This window comes from Trichechus manatus, unplaced genomic scaffold (genome assembly GCF_000243295.1).
Source record: "Trichechus manatus latirostris isolate Lorelei unplaced genomic scaffold, TriManLat1.0 scaffold00015, whole genome shotgun sequence".
NCBI classification, from domain to species: domain Eukaryota; kingdom Metazoa; phylum Chordata; class Mammalia; order Sirenia; family Trichechidae; genus Trichechus; species Trichechus manatus.
The window spans coordinates 14,309,696-14,322,692 of NW_004443951.1; the positions used below are offsets into that span (position 1 = coordinate 14,309,696).

General features: G+C 41.8%; 1 protein-coding gene across 1 annotated transcript in view; it reads left to right on the forward strand.

Moving 5' to 3' along the window:
- Nucleotides 1–11,298, forward strand: part of ZMYND12 (zinc finger MYND-type containing 12) — a 32,722-nt gene extending 21,424 nt beyond the window's left edge. Inside the window, exons 4-8 of the mRNA XM_004372076.2 lie at nt 2,273–2,442; nt 5,320–5,442; nt 6,495–6,606; nt 8,471–8,616; nt 10,577–11,298. Of these exons, the coding sequence (XP_004372133.1) occupies nt 2,273–2,442; nt 5,320–5,442; nt 6,495–6,606; nt 8,471–8,616; nt 10,577–10,696 (671 nt within the window). The 3' untranslated portion in view covers nt 10,697–11,298. The remainder of the gene's footprint in view (nt 1–2,272; nt 2,443–5,319; nt 5,443–6,494; nt 6,607–8,470; nt 8,617–10,576) is intronic.
- The last annotated feature ends 1,699 nt before the right edge of the window (nt 11,299–12,997 follow it).

Sequence of the window (12,997 nt, forward strand, 5' to 3'; positions counted from 1 at the left end):
TGATAATTCAGTTGGTAGCCTTTGTGCTGCAGCATCCATCACAGGAAATACTTCCTACCCAGAGTATACCTCCTGCTCTGCAGAATGCTGTCAGATCGTTATCTGTTCAGTTCTGACAACCTCTCTAGGAGGCAAGCAGGTAGACAGGCAGCCGATATGTATCTTTACAGCTGAACAAGAAGCTTTGAATATCATTCTCTTACCTTCCACATCTCACTTAGTAACCACGTGTTAGCCATTCTACCGTCTAAATGTTTATTTCCACTCCATCTCCATTCATTGCCTTGGTTCAGACTCTTATCAGTGTTTGCCTGAACTATTTCAAAGGCTTCCCCAGAAGGCAGAAGGGGAGTAGGAAGCTGATGATAGGGAACACAAAGTAGAGTAAGGATATTGTTGATGTGTTGTGAGATTGTTAACCATTGTCATAGGGCAACATTTGTAGTAACTGTTAAATGGGAGACTATTTTGTCCTGTAAGCCTTCATCTTAAGTGAGAATAACAGCACAATTAGAAGAGCGTAGTCAACGTCACTTAAATGTGTATGTAAAAAAAAAATTTTGAAATGGCGTATCTTTGGCTATGTGTATTTTCACAAAAAAAAAAAAAAAAGTTGAGAATTTAGAGGGTTAAAATGTTGTGGGGTTGTTAATCAATGTCATAAAACAGCATGTGTGTTACTGTTACATGAGAAACTATCTGTTCTGTAAGCCTTCACCTGAAGTACAATAAAATATTAAAAAAAAAAAAAAAAAGGCTTCTAATGAGTCTCCCACCTTTCTCTCTCCTCTCTGTTTCTTCTTCCACATTGATGCCAGAGGATCTTCCTAAAATCTAAGTCCAATTCTCTCTTTCTTTCTTAAAATCCTCTACTTTTTATCCATCATGCATCAAGCTCCTTAGTGTGACTTACTAAGCCCACCGCCATCTGTGCCCTGGCAGCCTCTTTAGTGTCATTTCCTGCCACCGTCTACCTTACACTTTGTGGTCCAGCATCATCATACTTTATTGGTTCACATCTCCGTGACTTTGCATATGCTGTTAGTTCTGCCTGGGATGCCCTCCCTCACTTATATATCTAGGAAACTTCTATTCATCTTCAAACCCAAACTCAAACTTCCCTAACCATGCCTCTCCCTACTCCATTATCCCTCTCTACCCCGTCCGTAGAATTAAACACTTTCTACTCTCTGCCACTTCCAACCCTTGTAATACTTCTATTGTTGTACTTATACTACATTATAAATGTATTTATTTAAATGTCACATATGCCTTCCTGAACCCACTGTGAGTTTTTCAAAGGTATTGGCTTTTTAAATTTTTTATTTAGTTAGATGTTGTTGTTGTTGTACTTCTACATGTACAATTCAGTGACATTGATTACATTCTTTAAGTTGTGCAACCATTCTCATCTTCCTTTTCTAAGTTGTTCCTCCCCCGTTAACATAAACTCACTGCCCCCTAAGGTTCCTATCTAATCTTTTGAGTTGCTGTTGTCAGTTTGATCCCATATAGATACTTCTTAAAAGAGCATAATGCTAAAGGCAGACATTTTTTACTAAAGTTAAGCTAAGCTATCGTTTGGTTTTTAAGAGAAGGGTATTGGCTTTGATTCATCTTTGAATTTCCATCACTCAACATAAGGCCTGGAATATAAAAGCTATTAAATATACATATTTAACTGAGATATAATTGGCATTCCATAAGTTTACCCTTTTAAAATACACTCAGTGGTTTTTGTATATTCACAAGGTTTTGAAACCATCACTACTATCTAATTCCAGAACCATCCCAAAATGAAGCTCCATACCCATTAGTAATAAATCCCATTCTCCCAGTCCCCCAGGCCCTGGCCACTGTTAATCTACTTTCTGTCTCTATGGATTTGCCTATTCTGGGCATTTTATGTAAATGGAATCAGTCATACAAAATGGGGCCTTTTGTGTCTGACTTCTTTCACTTAGCACAATTTTTTGAATGTTCATCCATGTCGTTGCGTGTATCAGCACTTTATTCTGTTTTATGGCTGAATAATATTCCACTGTAACACTATACCATATTTTGTTTATCCATGCGTAATTGATGGCCATTTTGGTTGTTTCTAATTTTTGACAATTATGGATAATGCTGCTGTGAACATGCATGTACAAATTTTTGTGTGTCAATAAGTATTTAAGTCAACAAATAAATGGGTGAACAGATGAAGACTTAATGTTTCATCATATGTCCTCCGGCCAGCATATGAATTATAGCTTTTATTTCTTTTGGGCAGGTCTGGGTCGGATTGTCCAGGCTGAGGAATATCTATCCCAAGCCCAGTGGACAGTCCTCAAATCAACTGAATGCTGCTATGCCACCCACTCTTTATTACATCGGAACCTGGGACTTCTCTACATGGCTAAGGAAAACTATGAGGAAGCCCGTTATCATCTGGCCAATGATGTAAACAAGCTAAATGTTAATACCTCGATGTTTCTAAGAACAGCTCTGTTTAGTTTAGTTTTTGTTTTGTTTCTACAGAGCATTCCTCTAAAACTTTCTGTTTGCAAGTGACCACTTGGTGGGGTATTAGCAAGAACACAATTCTAACAACCTGAGTTCAAGCCTTTCCCCTTTCCTGGCTGCTCAACCTTGACATTTACATCACTTCCCCAAGCTCCAGTTGCTCTGAGGCTCATAAAAGGAGGCAGAGCAGCATACTGTTAGAAGAAAGCCTTTGTTTCGAGGCCAGCCGTATTGTTTTACTAGCCACATAGTCTTGGACAGATTATTTAACCGCTCTGAGCCTTCTTTCATCACCTGTCAACACCAGAGACAGAAATAATAAAATAGTCTCTGCCTCACTGGGTCATTGCAAAGATTAACAACAGGACAATACACATACAGCATGTTGACTGTTATTTTTATAAATAGCATCAGTGCCTACTTCAGAGTGTGGCTATTAAATTTAAATGAGATGATGTATATAAAAATGCTTTATAAACTATAAGACTCTATACAAATGTTAGATAGGATAATCAGGTTATGACTGGGCTGTTCTTCCAAAATTTATGAGATTTCTGTTAGGATTTCAGTATTGGACAACATTACCAGAGAGTAAGAGTTCCTGAGCCTGAAATCTGGATTAGGTTAAAGTTTAGAGCCTCCACTCAGGTCACTTCTCTCTTCAGCCACTTCACTGGTCAATTCTCCCACTGGTTTCCTGACAGTGCACAATGTCCGTAAATTCACCAGAAACATTCTTGTGCTGGTTCTTCTCCATGTCCTCTTGCCCCAGATCTATTCTCTGCCCTGCTCTGTACCCTGGGAGGCTGACCTCTATGGACTACACAACATGGACTCTCCTGGTTTTGGAGGGTAGGAGGCATGTCAGAGGAGTGGAGGTTGGGAAGAGAGAGAGGTCGGGGTATTTATTCTCTCTGCTCCCTTTTGGCCCCACTCCATTTCTGGCGATGGCAGTGTCCCTCTGTGGCCACAGCTCCTGTCAGGTGGCCCTCTTTCACAGTTGTAGCTCTTGCTGGGCCCTGGCAACCCCATTGTCTTCCCTTGCCCTTTCAGGAGTAGGGATGGTGTCATGGTTTGAATTATGTCCCCCAAAAAATGTATGTGTCAATTTGGCTAGGTCATGATTCCTGGTACTGTGTGATTTTCCTGTATGTTGTAAACCTACCTCTATGATGTAAATGAGGGAGGATGGGTAACAGTTGTGTTAGTAAGGCAGGACCTGATCTACAAGACTGGATTGTGTCCTGAGGCAATCTCTTGAGATATAAAAGACAGAAGTAAGCAGTGAGACAGGGGGACCTCATACCATCAAGAAAGCAGTGCCGGGAGCAGAGTACATCCTTTGGACCGGGGTCCCTGCGCAGAGAAGCTCCTAGTCCGGGGGAACACTGAAGAGAAGAAGGCCGACAGAGAGGAAAAAGCCTTCCCCTGGAGCTGACGCCCTGAATTTGGACTTTTAGCCTACTTTGACTGTGAGGAAATAAACTTCTCTTTGTTAAAACCATCCACTTGTGGTATTTCTGTTATAACAGCACTAGATGACTAAGACAGATGGTAATAGTTTCTTGCTGTTGACAGTCCTTAGCTGCTTCACTAGCTCTTGTTGGTTCTTTAACCCTTCCATGTCTTTGTAAATAATCCATTCATTAAACTATCTTCATGTAACCCTTTTGAGGGTGCCATCTTTTTATGCCTGGGAGCCTGACTAATACAATTCTTCACTTGTGTTTCCTCTCTGCACTCCATACCCTCCAACCAATGAGGCAGAGGTATATCCTGTCTTGAGCTAGGCCACACAGTTAAGAATTAGATCAAACTCAGATTCCTCAGCCTAGCTTTAAAATACAAAAACAGTTTTATGGATACATAGCATAAAATTCACCTGTTTTAAGTGTACAATTCAATGCTTTTTAGTAAATTTACAGAGTTGTACAACCATCAGCACAATCCAGTTCTGGAACATTTCCATTACCCCGGATATATCCCTTGTATCCATTTGCAGCCATTTCCCATTCTTACCCCTAGCCCCAGGCAACCACTTTCTGTCTTTAGAGATTTATTTTTTCTGGATATTCCATATAAGTGAAATCATACAATATGTGGTCTTTTGCATCTGGCTTCTTTCACTTAGCATAATTATTTTGAGAATCATCCATGTTGTTGAATATATCAATAGTTCATTCCTTTTATTGCTGAGTAGTATTCCATCATCTCAGAATACCATAGTCTGTTTATCATTCACTGGTTGATGGATATTTGGGTTGTTTCCACTTTTTGGCTGTTACGAATAATGCTGCAATGAACATTTTCATACAAGTGTTTGTGTGGACACATGCTTTTTTTTCTCGGGTGTATACCTAGGAGTGGAATTGCTGGATTGTATGGTAACTCCATGTTTAACTGTTTGAGAATCTGCCAAACTGCTTTCCAAAATGACTACACCATTTCACATTCCCACCAGCAATGGATAAGGGTTCCAGTTTCTCCACATCCTCACCAACACTTGTTATTTTCCATCTTTTTTATTTTGGCCATCCTAGTGTCTGTAAAGTCATGTCTCACTGTGGTTTTATTTTACATTTCCCTAGTGACTAACAATGTTGAGCATCGTTTCATATGCTTATTAGTCATTTGTATGTCTTCTTTGGAGAAATGTGTATTCAGATCCTTTGCCTTTTTTTTTTTTTTTTTTAATATTAGGCTGTTTTTCTTTTATTGAGTTGTAAAATTTCTTTATATACTGGATACAAGTCCTTTATCGGATCTGTGATTTGCGAAGGGAACTCAAGCACTCTCCTTCTTCCTTCTGCTTAGATATATTTTGCCAGTAGTGCATTTGGAACAGAGGATATCAGGACCTCAGGAGGCTACTTCCACTTGGCTAATGTCTTCCATAACCTTAACAAAGTGGATCTGGCAGACACGCTGTATACTAAGGTGAGTGAGGAATGTCGGAGCTTAACTTTGATACTTAGGCCCGGTATCTTACAACGAGTGTCAGACCATTCATGAGGAAATTGAGGCCCAGAGAGATGTAGTGACTTGCCCAAGGTCATACAGCTGATACATAGCATACTTCATTTCTCTGCCTTTCTGTTTCTCCACTACCAAAATAGACTAGTCCTGAGCATCCATAGAGTGATTAACAAGTAATGAATGATAGATCAGTAAAAACCAACCCCCTTCAAACAGACTGCCATGTTTGGCCGCACTCATAGGAACAAGTTAATGTGGGCATATTGGGGTGTGCGATGGGGAAGGAGAGGTTTTCAAGGGAAGTTCATTGTTGAAAGGTCTTGTCAAGGCGTCAGAGAACATGAGAGTACTTTAAAATTTCCATCTTTGCGTGTAAAAGATTTTAAACTATTTCTAAAATGTTAAAATGTCACTTATGTTCGTACAGTAACAGCTCATTTATCAGGAAGTCACTTAGCAAGTAGCCATTTCTATGTGTGATACAGACTCTTATGCTGTGACTGTTGAATCTGATTTTGGACCCATTTCTCAGGAAGAGGCATTATGGTATATCAACAACAGATCCGAGTTTAAATCCTGGCTGTGCCATTTACCAGTTCATGCCAGAAGTCAAGTGCGATCTTAACTCCTCTGAGGCTCAATTTATTTATCTACAAAATGGGAATAATAAGAATAGTTACCTTGGGTTGGGGTGTTGTGAGGCTGTGATTATGGTGGGCTTGTAAAAGTTTAGCATTGTATGTGCTCGCCAAGTGGCAGCCATTGTTATTTAACCCCGTCAGGGTTACCTCCAGATCCACCTGGCACATGCTCTTCGTAGCCCATGGCTTGTCACACTTATTTTGGCCAGGCCTGTTCTGGGCTCCTAAGGCTCCCTCAGCCTCCAGGCACAGTGAGAGATGGAGTCTCCAGACTGTCAGGAAGCCTGGCCAGGTGCACTGCTCTCTCCAACTGGCTGGTCCAGTGTCCCAGCTCTGGTCTGCTTGTCTGATGGCCATCTCCTTTCCCAACAGGTCACTGAGATCTGGTATAAATATTTGAATAATCATTACCAAGTCCTCTCACATTCTCGGCTCCAACAAATAGATTTACTGGGCAAAAAATTTGAGAACAACACTGGCTTGGGTAAGTGGCAGCTTTCCCTAGGAAGCAAAGCAGTGACTTCACCCACAAAACACACAGGCCTTGCCCATAAGAGGGAGGGCAGCTGTCCTTGTCACAAAGGGGACATCAGTGCCATCTTCCTCATTTTGCTGATGGGGAAAACTGGGACATGGAGATCAAAGAGATTTTACCAGTGTTGGCAGAATTCAGATCCCTAGCATCAGAAACAGCCTTTCAATGTGTCAACAAGGGAAAGATTTGGGGAAGAAAAAGACCCTGTCAGAGCTCCCTGTGATTTCTGCAGAGTATCCATTTCTTACATGTGTTATCCCCTCAGGTCAAGTAAGACAAGGTATGTGCTCTAAACAGATATGCAGTGTAGTTAGTGAGACAGAACCTATATGCAATAACAAAAGAAATTTTGTAGGAGTACAAATTATGTTACAAGATGAGTCCCAGAATGAAGAGGACAGTTGAATGACATTGAAGGAAGACTACTTGGAGGAAAGAAGATTTTGAGCTAAGATTTTTTAAAATAATAACTTCATTGGTGTTTCTCTCATTATAAAACTGGTTCATGTTAAAGCAGAAAACTTGTAAATCAAAGAAAAGCACAAAGGAAAAGAAATTTCACCCATAGATATCCAAAGATAGCCAACCTTAACAGTATGGTGTGTGTCCTTTTTTTTCCCTAAGTTTAAAACCAAACCAAACCCACTGCTGCTGAGTTCATTCTGACTCATAGTGACCCTATAGGACGGAGCAGAACTGCCCCACAGGGTTTTGAAGGCTGTAAATCTTTACGGAAGCAGACTGCCGCATCCTTCTCCAGCAGATCGGTTGGTGGGTTCCAACTGCTGACTTTCCAATTGGAAGCCAAGTGCTTAACCACTGCTCCACCAGGGCTCCTTTCTCTAAACTTAGTACTTATATCAGTGCTTTAAGTATCTGGCCCTTAATAACTGCTCAGTCATGGGTAACTGGAAACCCTGGTGGCATAGTGGTTAAGAGTTCAGCTGCTAACCAAAAGGTCAGCAGTTCAGATCTACCAGGTGATCCTTGGAAACCCTATAGGGCAGTTCTACTCTGTCCTATAGGGTCACTGTGAGTTGGAATCAACTCGACAGCAACGGGAATGGGTAACTAAAATAGGAACAAAAACTGCTGGGGGAAATAGTAAACAGATTCACACGGGAAGCAGAAAGGCTTTTGCTTAAGCATCCTTGGAGTCCCTGGCTTATGCAAATGGTTAATACACTCAGTTGCTAACCAAAAGTTTGGCAGTTTGAATTCACCCAGAGGCACTCGGAAGAATCTACTTCTGGAAAATCAGCCACTGAAAACCAGTGGAGCACAGTTCTGAAATGACACACATGGGGTCACCATGAGTCAGAATCAACTCCGTAGCAACTGGTACTGGTACTGGTAAGCATCTTTGTATTTGGGGAGAAGAATTAAGCTGCCACACCTACTAGCAGCCCCAGCTCCATTTTCTCAGCTATAGAATGCAGGCAGAAGAATAGGACTAAGGAATCCTGCTGTGGCAAGTTCCCTGTATTGGGGAGCCTAAGAGATCTAGAGTTCAGGACTCTGAAAAAGAGAAGCCTTAGCAACTTTGAGACCTGTGGGAGTGAGCATGTTCTTAGATTACTCTGATAACGACATGCCAGGCAAAGCTGAAGAGCTGCCGTAATCTGCCCAGCTTCCTGCTCTGCCTGTGGAGGCAGTCCTCCAGGTGAAGAGCTCGCTGTGGCTGTGCTGTCTCCACCAGCGCCTCTGGAATGAGGCTTTGGCAGGAGACCAGGCACCCTCACAGCTGTGTACCTGCTGATGAGGGCAGACACAGCCTCCCAGGGCCTGTTTCTTCCCCTCCTTTCCAACACAGATGAAGCCCATGAAGCAGAAGCCATTCGGATCCTGACGTCAACCTTGAGCATTCGAGAATCTACGTCTGACAGAGACCCAGAAAAAACTGTCTTTGTTCTGAAAACTCTGGTCTTGCTTTACTACCTGATGATGAATTATTCAAAGGCAAGTTTCCTTAGAAAAGCAGCATGTCTAAAATAGAGATAAAAATTCCTCCAGTTGAAATGAGCTATGTTTTGCCCAATTCCACGAGCTTTTGCCCTCAGAGCAAGTCCTCACTCCAAAAAAGTTCCGATGCTCATGACATTTCTCATTTAGTTGAGTCCACCCTGCATAATGGAAACAGGATTGTCTTCTTCCCTCAAAGGGGCCATCCCCAGGTAGCATAGGGAAACTGAGGGTAGGGCAGTGCCTGGAAGCCTGCAGGGCAGGAGGACTCTGGGAAGGCCTCAGAAGAATGGAGTGGTAGCTCTGTCTACACTCAGTGAGTTCCCTGTTGCTGGAGGGGTTCAGGCAGAAATTATTTGCCATGAAAAGATTAGAAAGGTAACCATTTTTTAGAGTGCCCATTTCATACTGGTCTTTACATGAATTATCATGTTTAATTCTCATACGAACCTTTTGAGGTAGTCACTTTATTATCGCCAATTTACAGATAAGGAAACTGAGGTTCAGAAATGGTCAATTATTTGCCCAGTGTCTCACAGAAATCAAGTGGCAAATCTCAGACCGATTGATTGATATCATTTGTTCATTCAGATATTTATTGAGCACCTACCACCGTTCTGGGGACTTGGAGATTGAGTGGTGAACCAGATAACTTTTCTATCTTCACGGAGCTTGTGTTCTTTGGAGGATGGGAAGTCACAATAAACAAGCAAACATATAAATATGTAATAATTTCAGATAGTGAAAAGTGCTATAAAAAGCAGGCAAGGGGGGAGAGAGTGAGGCTAGTTAGAGGAGGCCTTTTTGTGTGGGTGATATGGGAAAATTTTAGGTTCCCTCTCTCGTTCCTCTCTCTCTCTTTCTTCCTTCAGCAAGCTTTTACTAAGCACCTACTGTATACCAGAGCCGGCTCTGAGGAGCTTATAGTCAATGGGCTATAATAGAGTGTGATGGTGAAGCTCAGGGCTCTGAGGAAGCACAGAGGCGGGACACGGACGCTGCCTGGGGTAGGGCTAGGAGTGGTCAGGGAAGAGGGAAACATTTCCACTGAATATTCAAGTTTACATTAGACAAAAACATCTTTTCTACAGTGTAGAATCCAATTTTCACTGTATACTCAAGGAAGTCATTATCCCAAGGCATGTTAGGGTATCAGATCTACAAGAGGCCTTAAGTGGAAGGGACACATTTATAACTCAAAAGTCTTTATTAGGCTATCTTCTTTTCAGTGAAGCCTTCCCTGAGCCCCTTGTCTAAAATTGCAAAACCTCACTACCACCACTGACACTTCTATCCCCCTTTCTTGCTTTTTTTCCCCCCTTAGCACTTATTATTTCAGGTACTATCATGTTTTACTTATTATCTTGTTTATTATCTCTCTCCCCTACTAGATTGTAAGTTTCATGAGGGCAGGAGTTTTCTGTCTGTAGTCACAATACTTGGAACACAGTAGCCATTCAGTAAATATTTATAAGAAGGAAGGAAGGAAATAGAAAGGGGTGGGGGGAGAACCAGAGTCCATTCCAAGATGTCCTGTGGAGCCTCTGTCCAAGTCAAAACCCTGGACTATGTGGCCCCAGGACTGCTCCAGGATGTAATTTTATTTGTAGCACATATCACCTCTATGCCTCCCAATGTTGGTCCAAAGGGCCATAATTAAAATCCTGCGAAGATCCCACTTTGCTAGGAAGGCATACTTAGTTTGTCCCTAGTTAATCAAGTCAAATGCGTTTTTCTGGTGTCCACTGCCCCACCCAGCACACATTCGGCCAGCTATAAGGGCCCAGTGTGTGCTCACAAGTTTGCTATCAAGAAACAAAGTTTAGCAGGAGCTCAGTGGCTAGGATGAGAAGCTGGTGGATCCTCTCCCATGTTTCTGGGGTTGCGCATAGATGGGGCTTCTTAACGTTATGCTTTCCTGTGACAACCTCCTTTTGTCATTGAAATTCTATTTCAGGCCCAGGAATATGCCATGGAAGCCTTCATCCTAGCTAAAGAAAAGCTTAGTGTCCACGAACAAAGCACCATTCAAGAGTTATTAAATCTCATCTCAGCCGAAGAATCTCATCCTGAGTGACTCATGAGCTCCACGTCAGGAGCTATAGAAGGGGCTATTGAAAGTCTTATATACCCCAGCTTTACACACTACTTTGAGGTACTATGGATTGCTGAAATTTCCACCTTCTTCCCCTAGACCTACACACATACCTGTGATTTTATTGTTACAGAGCATATGTGAGGACAAGTAGGCATAGAAAGGCATAGAAATTAGTAAAACTAACTTTGTGGTGCTGAAATGTTTGTTGTTTATCATGACCTTTGTACTTAGTATCATTACTCGACTTTGAATAATATGCTGTTAGATCACAAATATGGTAATGGTACTTAAACTGCAAATAATTAGTCATATCTCACAGAAGTTTCCCAGTGATGCATGTTTCATAGGTCTTTGCCAAAGAAGGAGGTAAGGAATGGAGCTATATTGAAGCAACGTTTCTCTATTCTGCTGGAATTAAATTAGCATTAATCTAAAGTAGATTGCGATTTTTAAAAAGGCCCGTTATAATTCTTAGAGCAATCACTAAGAAAATAACTCCAAAAATAGTTTAAAATCAAAGAATTAAGATGGTACACTAGGAAGTATCCACTTAATACAGATCATACCAAAAAACCAAACCTGTTGCCGTTGAGTCAATTCTGACTCATTGAGACCCTATAGGACAGAGTAGAACTGCCCCATAGAGCTTCCAAGGAGCAGCTGGTGGATTCGAACTGCCGACCTGTTGGTTAGCAGGCGAGCTCTTAATCGCTGTGTCACCAGGCTTCCATCTTAATACAAAAGATGCCAGTAAAAGAGGAACCATGGAACAAAAAGGACATGAGACATAGGAAAAAAACAAGAGCAAAATTGCAGACATGAGTAATGGGGTCTTTGCTGGAAAAGGGCCCTGGGCCTCACAAGGGGTCTGGGTATGGACTGGCTGAGATACCATTCCAGGCTGATGTCTTTCTTTTCTCAGTGATTTGAAGCAGCCATGAGCCGCCTATACTGACTAGGGGAGAAAGACTCTGAAAGGTGATATGGTGCAGGGGACAGAGTACAGGACTTGGAGTCAGATACAAGTAGGTTCAAATCCCAACTCCCTCTAACATAATAAATTTGTGATCTTGATCCCCCCATATCCTTATTCATCATTGTTGTAAAATGTCCCAGATATGGCCACAGCTGTATCAACTCCTCCCATTGTGATGACTCTGGTCGTTTTTATCTCCCTTAGCTCCTTTCCAGACTCACCAAGCAGCCTGCCAATTAGCACTTGGCTTCCTGAGTAAATCTGCACCCAGGGAGAGAATATGCATGTCAAGGGCCTGTGGGAGACTTTTATATTCCATACTGTAAATCAGTTAGCTCAGATGCAATAAAAATGTCAGATTGGGTCCCCTGTCTCTTCAACTCTTGGTAAAATCAGCTGGAAATCCCCTTCCACACATTTGGACATTGTAATGTTACCGCAAATTGTGGATCCGAGCCACCTGCCGCAAAAACCAATACTGAGACAGGTGAGGTGAGCAGCAAGAGGGTTTTATTGTATATTGATATACAGGAGACAGAGGGGAATGAGCTCCTCCAAAAGACCGGTCTCCCCGACTGGAGACTGGCTGAAAGTTTTATATGAACAGGATTATAGTTTCTCTTCAAGGGTGGTTACATTCTGCACGTCCCAGATGATCTAACTTCTTACTGGCAATCCTTGAAAGTTATCTGGCACTGTTAGTCATGATTGTCACATCACAGATGAGTTAATCCTAGTCCTTGAGGGTTATCAATGTGTTCTGCCACCCTCCAAGGAGAAACTTTAATCAGTCTTACTGGAATAGGAGGAGGGAGAAAGAAGAAGGAAAAAGAGAAACTATCATGAGGAAAAGCGGGGGCTAGTAATGGTGGGAAGCAATGCTGGTAATTGAGCTTATGCAGCCTGTTCCAGTAACACTTCTCCAAGATGACTATGAAGTCACTGGGGCTTACTTTTCCTCCAGTCATCTCTCACCCCAGTGTTCAGCTTCAATTGAATCCTCACTTGTCACTCTGCATCTTGGGGCTGTTTCTTCATCTTAGGTACACAGCTCCTTCTTGATTCTCACCCCTCAACCCAAAATATGAAGCAACTCTTCGAACAGATATACTCTTAATGAAGATTGGGGGGGGCGAGTATCAATGACTTTTCAGCAGATAATTTAAAAGAGAATATTAGAACTTCTCTATTTGAAACTAAGTCCTTAAAAGTTTTTTTTTTCCCTCTTCTTTTAAAAGGTATTGTTGAAGTTTATTTTGTCAGGCAGTTCAGTTAACTTGCGGATCAGTTGGATTCAAGGCTTG